At 35.0% G+C, this 11293-nt stretch overlaps 1 protein-coding gene and 2 non-coding genes across 3 annotated transcripts; 2 read left to right on the top strand and 1 right to left on the bottom strand.

The window, feature by feature from the left end:
* The first annotated feature begins 478 nt into the window (after positions 1-478).
* On the top strand, positions 479-551 carry TRNAF-GAA. The gene has a single exon. It is a non-coding gene; the product is annotated as a tRNA-Phe (tRNA).
* A 157-nt stretch (positions 552-708) lies between these two features.
* Positions 709-781, bottom strand: TRNAF-GAA. The gene has a single exon. It is a non-coding gene; the product is annotated as a tRNA-Phe (tRNA).
* A 3636-nt stretch (positions 782-4417) lies between these two features.
* LOC111797006 (dihydrolipoyllysine-residue succinyltransferase component of 2-oxoglutarate dehydrogenase complex 1, mitochondrial-like) lies at positions 4418-10195 on the top strand. Its single transcript, XM_023679850.1, has 15 exons — positions 4418-4541; positions 4831-4892; positions 4996-5070; positions 5323-5383; positions 5489-5516; positions 6375-6445; positions 7233-7307; positions 7407-7462; positions 7565-7609; positions 7694-7951; positions 8079-8173; positions 8573-8663; positions 8754-8864; positions 9346-9540; positions 9701-10195. Exons 2-15 carry the CDS (start codon positions 4842-4844, stop codon positions 9890-9892), a joined length of 1404 nt encoding a protein of 467 aa, XP_023535618.1. The 5' UTR covers positions 4418-4541; positions 4831-4841; the 3' UTR covers positions 9893-10195.
* Positions 10196-11293: the final 1098 nt, after the last annotated feature.

Raw genomic sequence — 11293 nt, forward strand, 5'->3', positions numbered from 1 at the left:
GTATAAATAAATACATTTAATATATATATATTTTCTCGACAACCTTTTACATTAAACGTTGGTCATCTTTATGTTTTTTTTTTCTTTTTTTAACTTCCCGTGAATAGAACTAAATTATCGATTTTAAGAATTCAACATAACCCAAATAAAAAAATAATAATTATAACGTAGTTGAACCCTTATGTTCTAAGTTGGATAGCCCGAATAATTGTTTAGGCTATTGGGTTACATGAACACTCCAAATTTGTCTATTCTTGCTCCAATTTCAGACGGGTGTAAAGACATATTAAAATGGAAATTATTTAAATTAAAAAATAATAAATATAAAGATAAATTTTTGTAAATTATAATTTGTAACAGAATTAAATGAAAAATTGGATTTATATTAAGTTATCAATACAAAACATCTATTTCGAACGGTTTAAAATAATATTATATTATGGTTTGATAATTAACAGCAAAATAAATAAACAGCAACGCGGGGATAGCTCAGTTGGGAGAGCGTCAGACTGAAGATCTGAAGGTCGCGTGTTCGATCCACGCTCACCGCATAATTTTTTGTATTTGTTCTGTTTTAACGACACGTGTCCGTCCATTTCAATGGGCTTTCATTTCATTCCAAGCTAATTGGGCTCCTCTGAATTTGGGCCTATTTCACGATCTTTAAGTACCCTTATTTTTTAGAATACAAATGATATTGAAAAATAATGCGGTGAGCGTGGATCGAACACGCGACCTTCAGATCTTCAGTCTGACGCTCTCCCAACTGAGCTATCCCCGCTATGTTGTTCTTATGGTACTTTATTTTAATAATCTTAATATTTGTTTAAAAAAAAATTAAAAAGCATAAAGACACCACGGGATAATATAATTCGATAATAATATTTTTAAAAAAAAATTAATAAAATTTAAAGGTATTTAATTCATATGTATTTATTTTTTTATTTTTTTATTGAAAGTTTATGGTTATTATGAAATTTTGAAAACTATAGAAAAATATATCGATTCTTTTTGTTAGATTGATGAAAGTCCCACTAAGTTAGGGAATGAGAATGATTATGGGTTTATAATCAGAGAATACTCCCTAGTGTTGGATGATGAAAGAAGGGGAGGCACTTTGTTCCCGGGGAGGTGTTGGATGATGAAAGAAGGGGAGTCACTTTGTTCCCGGGGAGGTGTTGGATGATGAAAAAAGGGGAGGCACTTTGTTCCCGGGGAGGTGTTGGATGATGAAAAAAGGGGAGGCACTTTGTTCCCGGAGAAGTGTTGGATGATGAAAGTAGCTAATTTAGGAAATGGGAATGATCATGTGTTTATAATCAGATAATACTCTCTCCATTTGTATGAGACAATACTTTTTTAGAAAGCCTAAAGTAAAGTCACGAGAGCTTATGTTCAAAGTGACAATATCATACCATTGTAGGGAGTCGTGTTCCATTAACTGTCAAATGGAATTGAGAGAATCCGATCCCCGATCCCTATTCTGAGCACCACAATTCACGATTCAGAAGCACCGATCATTACAAAAAAAAAAAGCAAAGAAGAATGAGATTTCCTTACAGAACGCCAAGAATTCAATCAATGGCTTCACCTTCAAGTTCCGTTGCGCTCCGTTTCTTCCTCTTCCACTGAATCTCTCCCGTCTCTGTCATCAGATCGGTACGATTTCGTAATAAACTCCGGAAGAATGAGATTCGCTATCAAATACTCAGCCAGAAGCACGCCGCTCCACAAATTGCAGATCGAAGACGAAATTTCAAGAGATTAATCTCGGATCGGTTCTTGATTAATTTTGTGCATCGGTTTGAATCTAAACAAAAAAGAAATTGTCAAAACCTGTCTCGATGTTCGCGAGAATTAGAGACGCTGGAATTGCATTGGCTTTTAGCGAATCGAATCGGATCGGTGGCTGGAGAAATGTAAATCTGGCGGAAGAAATGGGTTGAGGACTGATATCAAGGGTAGATGTTCTAGTTAGGTTGGTTTGAGATATTTTTTTTTACTCGTAATTGGTTGAATTGGTAATCCAACACCAAACCCTAAAACTGACCTTTCTTGAAAATAACAAAATACAGACATTCTCGAAAATAACCAAAAACAGACACTTTTTTATTGAAAATAACCAAATCTTGCTTTCAAAACTATGTTTCGCAATCTCTCTGCTCTCGTTTTTCTTTTTTTTAAACTTTCTTCTTAAATCAAGGTCAGAGGCTTGAGCTCGTAGGTGAGGCTTAACTCACTTGTGTTGTTCTCGTTTTTCTTTTTTTTAAACTTTCTTCTTAAATCAAGGCCGGAGGCATACGTTGCTTGGTCGTAGGTGAGTCTTAACTCACTTGTGTTGCTCTCGTTTTTCTTTTTTTAAAACTTTCTTCTTAAATCAAGGCCGGAGGCTTGAGCATACGTTGCTTGGTCGTAGGTGAGTCTTAACTCACTTGTGTTAGGAATCACGACTCTCCACAATGGTATGATATTGTTCGTTTTGAGCATAAGCTCTCATGGCTTCCCCAAAAGGCCTCGTTTCGATGGAGATAGTATTCCTCACTTATAAGCCCATAATGTTCTAGTAAAGCTCATGCTCTCCTGGCTTCCCCAAAAGATTCCTCACTCATAAGCCCATAATCTTCCAGTAAAGCTCTCATGGCTTCCCCAAAAGGCCTCGTTTCAATGGAGATAGTGTTCCTCACCTATAAGCCCATAATCTTCCAGTAAATAAACCAACGTGGGAGTCACTCCCAATAATCCTCAACAATCCTCCCCTCCAACAAAGTACACTGTAAGCCTCCCCTGAGGCTTATGGAGGGTTCGAATAGCCTCCCCTTAATCGATAAGTCTCCCCTTAATCGAGGCTCGACTCCTTTCACTGGAGTCCTCGAACAAAGTACACATTTTATTCGACACTTTAGTCACTTTTGACTGTACCTTTGAGACTCACAATTCTTTGTTCGATGTTTGAGGATTCTATTGACATGGCTCTGATACCATGTTAGGAATCACGACTCTCTACAATAGTATGATATTATCCACTTTGAGCATAAGCTCTCGTGACTTTGTTTTGGGCTTTCCCAAAAGGGTCTCCTACCAATGGAGATAGTATTCCTCCCGTATAAGCACACGATATTCCACTAAATAAACCAACGTGGGACTCACTCCCAATAATCCTCAACAACTTGTTGGTGGGAAGTGAGTGTCACACAATCACAAATCCGCTCTCAAAGTGCGATTCAGGAAGAAATTTGGTAATCTAACCCAAACTCAAAAATTCTCCCAACACAACCCTCTATTTTCGGGTTCTTAACTTATAAACAAAAATAAATTTACGAGGAAAACAAATTTATCAACACCAGACAAAATTGTAACACCTTAACATAATTCAACATTACGGTCACCTCTCAAAAATTGGTTACCCTAAGAAACATAATTCAACGTTGCCATAAAACTAAAGACAATTAAATACAAATACGGTCACTTCTTAAAAATTGGTTACTCTAGAAAACATAATTCAACATTGCCATAAAACTAAAAACAATTAAATACAGTAACTTTTTAAAAGTTGATTACTCTGTAAAGAGTTGAAAATTTCACAGAACTAACAGACAACTAAATACTCTCATTTCTTTAAAATTGGTTACTCTGTCAATAAATTTAGTTTTGTTTATATTTATTTTTTAAAAAATTTATTCATTATTTTTGTAATATTTCAAATTAAAATTTAAAATAAAAAAGCAATATTGTTATAAAACATGTTTTTATTTTAAAATAAAAAATAAAGAAGAAATAATTAGAAATAAGAAACCATGGTCAACACAATTAAAGTTTTTTTTATTAAACAAAAAAAAATTAATTAACAAAAAGATAAAAACATTAATAAACTTTTAATGACTCATTTAAGTTATTAAAATATTATTGTTAATTACAGTTATTATTTTAAACGGACTTTAAAATAACTGTTATAATCAGATATTCGAAAATTAAACCAAAAAAAAAAAAAATAAAAAAAAAAAAATAAAAAAATATATTGTATTATGGAAAATTAGGCTTCTGTTTCCAAGTTAGGTTAGGGAATCTTTTATTTCCATACTATATTCATTGGAATATTCTCCTCACAATTTACTAAATTACCCCCAAAATTAGGTAAAAGGTTGAATTCAAAATAAGACAATACGGGAGGGGCAAATTGGTCAAACCCTGAAAAGCTCTGAAAACGACGTCCCCTGAGAACAGTGGTGGGGTCAGTAAAACGGGGCGTTTTAAGTAAAATAAATAAATTAAATTAAAAATAGTCAAACGAGCACCTTCTTTCACCTGTCCTATGACTTTTCGCCTATTGTCCAATTAAAAGGTGACACGTGTATAAATGTTACTGAACTTGTCTGTAGCCTGTAATAGCCTCGCGCCTTCCAAATCATGGGGTAAAGGAGGCAAATCGGAACGTGGTAGAACAATCGTTTTCCGTCCCCTTTCCATCTTCCTCCGCTTGCTGTTTCTCTTCGAAGCCGTTCCGCGTTGATCTTCCACGAGTTTCTCCGGTCTCTGTTGTTTTGGTAAGCGATTTCAACGTGTATGTTTTTGTTCTTGTTTGTTTGATTTCAGTTCTCCTTTGGTTGCTGAGATATTTGTCTAGGAAATCTGTTTTCTGTGATCTTTGTTTTGAATGTATGTTGTTTTTCTTTTTCTGTTTGTGCGTTTTTCATTTTGGCCTCTCGTGATGTCTGCATTTTATTTGCATGTTTCTTTCTGGATGTGTTCTGAATCGTGAAAGAATGCACTTATGTGGATTTTATTACTGTGATTTGGTCGGTGCTCTGATTTTCGTTTTACTTGCTTGAATAGAAGCTGAGAAAATGAGTTTTGGAGTCGTAAGGCGACGGATTGCGTCTGGAGGCTCTAATCTGGTTAGTTCAGAGCGTTCTATCCATTTTCTTCAGGATACATGATGAATATAGGATTTGTACCGGTAGGCAGGACTTGTCTGATTCTGTAGTGCTTTCATTTCAGTTTTCTGCGCAGTATTTGCGGGGAATTCGACCTTCCATTTCTGCGGGAAGAGTTCGCTCCGTTGCCGAAAAAGAGGTAGTTGCGTTTTCTGAAGTTTTTGTCTCTTTGTTTGCTTTGTTTGGAGGTAGTTTCTAATTTTGGCTTGAAGTATTTTCATAATGCACGAATGACCTCTTATACGCTATAGGTATTTGCTATGTATCTCTTTGGTCTTCCTTGCACCTCTCTGTGAAATGAAATGAAAGTTAAAAGCGATGTTATTTGATTATTTTCGTGCAATAATTTATTCATGAATCTTACTGCCTTGTTTTTTCATTCCGCATTTAGATTTTGCACCAGTGTAGGAGCTTTGGACATGTCAGAAATTTTTCTCACCTACTTTCACATGGTAATTTTGATTGCGGCCTCTCTTTATATTTGTTTAAGCTCCTACTTTATGCAACTAGTTTAAATATACGTTATCCTTTGATTGATTGATACCCCTACGTTGCAGGTGGCCTTGCTAGTCCTCAATCTCTAAGGTCAGTTACCAATATACAACTTTGCGTATGTGGCCCTTGTTTACTTTTGACCTTGGGGCAAAATTTTACTTTTCTTTTCCTCCTATTTCTTAGTGAGTGGTGGTTGCCATCATTTGTGTTTGTGTATTCTACATTTTCATCGATGTGTTTACAGACCAATTTACCATTCCTTGGCATGTTTGACACATGTCTTGACTCAGAAATGGGGTCTCATCATGTATCTAGCCTTATGTTCTGCTTTTCTGAGGTCCATCTATCTATCACGCTATCTATACATGGGTCAGGCCGACATGTATTGGGAATAAGTAAGATTTTTCTAAATAATTAAAAAAAATTAACAACTCGATGACAAAACCCAATCTGAAAAATAGAGGGGTGGGGTTGTGAATCCTATTCGAGTCATTTGGGTCACCAACTTGAGCAACTAGTCCAAAAATTTTCTCCAACCTATCCGTGTATACCCCTATTCTTATGGCAGGTAGTGTTGGGAATTCATCCTCTATTTTGATTTCTCTTGGGTCTTTGATATCTCAATGGCAATGATGAATTTTAAGTTGTTTCTGGATTGGGTTTGAGATTCTTGCTATNTTTTTTTTTTTTTTTTTTTTTGGTTAAATTTTAAAGTTTTATGAGCATTGTGAAACCCCATTCAACCTGAATTTGACTGGTAGATTAAGTCTTTTGTTACCTGTTATACTTACAATTACAATGTTGCTTTTCTCATTGAAACAAAATTTCTGCGTTATATGGGACACGTGTATAATACTTTTCAACTTTTTTTTTCCCCTTTTAATGAGAACTTTTCATTAGTTCTTTTGCTACTGTCCCCTTTGGTTTTAATTTTTATATGGTGATCAGGGTTGCTTTTGCAAGTATGCAGCAAAGTTCTATGATGCAATTGAATGGTCGGAACTTCTCTTCAGATAATGGTGCGACATCACTTTTTTTTCTTAATTATTTTTGCTTGTGTTTCTTCTTCAACAGTTGCTGGGTGTTAGTTGGACTGTGTTTACCTGATGTTGGTTATCACGCTAGCAACATTAGGGTTCTTTATAATGACACTAATTGGAGATCCCTTATGCAATCTCCATTGGTTTCCTCTTCTGCATTTCATATTGTCAATGTAAAGTATAGTTACTTTTCACGTAAACAGAGGGAGAAAATTAAAATTACCCCATCTTTCTTCCACCAACATTCATAACAAAAAATGATTTTTTCTTTGTTGGGGGGAGGTGACTGTGAATAGATTTTTTATGATAAAATTTAATAAAGTTGACCATTAATGAGCAGCTTCCCTCTTTCTGTTGTTGTGAGTCTCAAGTGTGTAGCCTGTGCGATTAAGTTGTTGCATGAAGGCAAAAAAAGTCTAGAGTTTAAACTTTGTTATACTGACATCACTTAGAGAAATTGGAATTATTTCATTTACTCTTCCATCAGATTTTGCATTAAGTTTACTTGCTGTAGGAGTTAAATTAGTATGCTAGTTTTTTATTTGAAACTAAAAGTGGTTGGGCGTGCAATTGTGTGCTTATAATGCTCTTTTTGATGCTGCTAGCTTGCTTATTTATTCAGTGAAGAATATACTGCAAGCTCACTCTGTGCACGGCTTTCTTTTTCCTTAGTTGTATTTGAGCATACAAACCCATTTTCCAATTGTCGTTTTTCTTTTCTTTTTGTCCTTTTGTAATTAACTTGTTGTCATGTTTGGCATTAAAGGGGACCTGCTTGATGTTGTCGTCCCTCCATTGGCCGAGTCTATTACTGATGGAACACTGGCAAAATTCCTGAAGAGTATGTTCTTTGTTTATCAAGTATATTGCTTGTTGCTATGAAATACACCAATCTTTTTTTTGATATTCTTGATTGATAAGCCATATATCTTGAGTGCAGATCCGGGTGATAGAGTAGAATTGGATGAAGCAATTGCTCAAATTGAAACAGATAAGGTGTTTATAGATTTGTATTGGAAAATATATTTTCTTTCCTTTCTTCCCCTATGAAAATGATTTGACGTTTCATTTAAATCTGTGCTGCTAATTTTCTATCAGGTTACTATTGATGTCACTAGTCCTGGAGCTGGTGTTCTTCAGAAGGTGACTATTTCTGGACTTCTACTAGTTAATTTTCTTAGCTACGCATCTTGTAAGTTGATGGATGATTAATATAAATGCTGGCAGTTTGTTGCGAAGGAAGGAGATACAGTGGAACCAGGTACCAAGGTTGCTGTTATTTCAAAATCTGGTGAAGGTGTAGCTCATGCTGCTCCTTCCGAGAAGACATCGGAGAAAGCTGCATCTCAGGCTGCTCCAGCTGAAAAAATAGAAAAGCCTAAAGCTGAAGCTACGGTCAGTGAGAAGCCTAAAGCACCATCTCCTCCACCTCCTAAGCGCTCAGCTACAGAACCCCAGCTTCCTCCCAAGGATAGGGAAAGACGAGTAAGAACATAGTTTAAAACATCATGGCTCTAAAATGCATTCACCTTTTTTTAAGTCAGTTTGTAATGAACTGGGTATTTTCATGGACTTATACTCCATGACTTTACTTGGGATCGTCATGCTTTAGGTTCCAATGACAAGGCTTCGAAAGAGGGTTGCTACACGATTGAAAGATTCTCAAAACACATTTGCTATGTTGACGACGTTCAATGAAGTTGACATGTAAGAAGTTTTTTTTTTGTCAATATTTTTCCTCTGCCTATGTAGAAACTACATTGCAGCCTCCTATTTTAGTTGAACATTGTTCGTTTCAACTTTTTAGTTCGTCATGTCATGCCTGAATGCTACTGGTACTTCAGTACTGTAGAAAGACTAGTTTTTGTCATTAATTAATCTAGTCCTCCCATTGCTGACATGTAAACCCACTTTAGACTGCAGTTATCATAGGGTATTTTAAGGATTTGCTGGGGATTTTCAGTTACCTATTGGAGACATTTTTTTGTACGAAATCCGATTAGTTGGCTTTGTCCTCGTATCTCCATGCATTAGTTAATCTAATCGTCCCCATTTTCAATGAAGACTCCTTTCTGCTTCATTTTTAACTTATGAAATTTCATGTAGGACAAATTTGATGAAGCTTCGTTCTGATTACAAGGATGCGTTTGTTGAAAAGCATGGAGTCAAGTTGGGTCTTATGTCTGGATTTATTAAGGTATGTATTTGTTAACCTCTTGGATATGTTAATTCCAGATGCGAGTTATGAGTGTATCGCCAATTTATGTTCTTCTGTTCATGTTTCCAGGCTGCTGTCAGTGGACTTCAGAATCAACCTATTATTAATGCTGTGATTGATGGGGATGATATCATATACAGAGACTACATAGACATTAGCATAGCTGTTGGCACGCCTAAGGTCTGTTGGGAGTTTTGAATAACTTTGCAGTTAAGGGCCTAATTTGAATTGCGAACGGAAAGGGGCAGAGTTTTCTTATCAAATCTCTGCTTGTCTCTCTCTAAAACGAAAATCTTTGCTTGTTTAATGCCTCATGATTCCGCCTAGTTTCTTAATAGACGCCTCTCCATATTTTAAGATTTGTTGCGTCAACACATAAAATAACGTTAGTCTTAAGCCCAAGAGGTCTAAAATTTAAGGGTGCAACTACTCTTGTGAGGTAGCTCATATTTTATAATGGTCGATCACATCTGAAGTTTAGGAATTTCTAGTCTCTTTAAGTATGATATCATAATTATCTTTGCATTTAGGGGCACAATACCCATATAAATTAGCCCTGACCAAAATCCATAAAAAGGACCAAAGTCTGCTGGTGATGTAGATCATAAATCATGAAGGGATGTAAGGTTGCAACATTATATTTCATCTTTTTTCCATGCAGGGTCTTGTTGTGCCAGTTATTCGAAATGCTGATTCGATGAATTTTGCTGAGATAGAGAAGGAGATAAACACACTTGCAAAGAAGGCAAATGATGGTACCATATCAATTGACGAGATGGCTGGAGGTTCCTTCACCGTATCCAATGGCGGTGTTTATGGAAGCCTTTTGAGTACCCCTATTATTAATCCTCCTCAGGTTCGTGCTTATCAAACCTTACCCCACCCACTCCACAAGAGAAATAATAATCCTGCACGTCATGTCATACGATTGGATTACACTCTTTTTCCATGCTTTCTAAGGTGTCTTTTCATTCTGGTTCTTGATAAGAAACTGACATTCTGAAATTTCTTGGCAGTCGGCAATCTTGGGAATGCACTCGATCGTCTCCCGTCCCGTGGTGGTTGGAGGCAACGTTGTCCCAAGGCCAATGATGTACATTGCTCTAACATATGACCATAGACTTATTGACGGGAGAGAGGCGGTTTTCTTTTTGCGCCGCATCAAAGATGTCGTAGAAGACCCACGAAGACTTCTCCTTGACATATAAAGTCTCCAAAACCTTCAGCGTGTGATGTTTCTCCAAGGGTAAAACTTCAAAACCTTCAAAAATCATTTCGAGAAATAAATACTCCGTTTTCCTCACATTTCAAGTTTTGTAGGATATTTCCACACTGTCCTCCCATGAGCAATTTCGGCTTCTCTTATTAATTTATACTGAAATGAGAGATCTTGTTGGAAAAGAGCATATGTTTTAAGCGGTTTTCGATGAATTTATGCTTGTGGGAATTCCCACGTCCATATTGTTGGAATTGTGTTTTGGTGCTAAGCAGTAAGCACTTTATTTCCTTTCCCGATGCGAATCGAACTTGTGGGTTCGAAACTCAGCACAGCAATGCTCAAGTTCTTGGTTCTTTTCTTTTATACCTTATGTGATAGTTTTTCAATAATTACATTTACAATTGAGATGCATGGGTATTGACTAAACTAGACAATTGAATCAGCATGAAAACCTTCCTTCTTTTTTCCTAGAAGAGTTTAGTTAACTAATCTTCTTGCTTGGTGGAACAACATTCTAGAAAACTAGTTCATTACCTTGGACCCAAATTTTAGTGTTTGGATCTGCTAGAAATATGAGTTCAATTAAGGTTATTGCGTGACAAGCTAGAATTCATTTATTTTAAGGTTTACCTCATTACACCTTGTATGTATCTACGGGATTCATGCTTGGTGATTATACTTGTGTCATGTGTGAAATGTGCATATNTTTTTTTTTTTTTTTTTTTTTTTTTTTTTTTTTTTTTTTTTTTTTTTTTTTTTTTTTTTTTTTTTTTTTTTTTTTTTTTTTATGAGATATATATTGAATTAAAATGTTGAATGACTTAAGATGTTAAATAAGAAGTTTTTACAATAAATATTAACCTTTCACGTGATAAGAATATCTTAAATTTTTATTCAATAATATTTTTATTAATATTTGTTTTAAGAATATTTAGTAATAAATTATATTATAGTTTAGCATATATATTGTATTAAAATGTTGAATGATGTTAAATAAGAAGTTTTTACAATAAATATTAACCTTTCACGTGATAAGAATATCTTAAATTTTTATTCAATAATATTTTTATTAATATTTATTTTAAGAATATTTAATAATAAATTATATTATAGTTTACCATATATATTATATTTGATATTTTATTACAAGTCAAATATCTAATATTTGCCTTATTAATATGAGTATCTTTCCATTTATTGTTATTTTCATTTATTACTATTTTCATATCCTTTATTTGATTATAAATAAGATAACTTTCACACCATTTAGTCGTGGTGGATTCTTAATTTCTATCAATTCGATAGTCTGCCAACGACATTACCCCTCGTTGGGACATTTGACCATGAAGTCGAACTACTACTACCTGGGTAAAACCTCTATTGAATTCCG

Source organism: Cucurbita pepo, chromosome LG06 (genome assembly GCF_002806865.2).
Source record: "Cucurbita pepo subsp. pepo cultivar mu-cu-16 chromosome LG06, ASM280686v2, whole genome shotgun sequence".
Classification (NCBI taxonomy): Eukaryota; Viridiplantae; Streptophyta; class Magnoliopsida; order Cucurbitales; family Cucurbitaceae; genus Cucurbita; species Cucurbita pepo.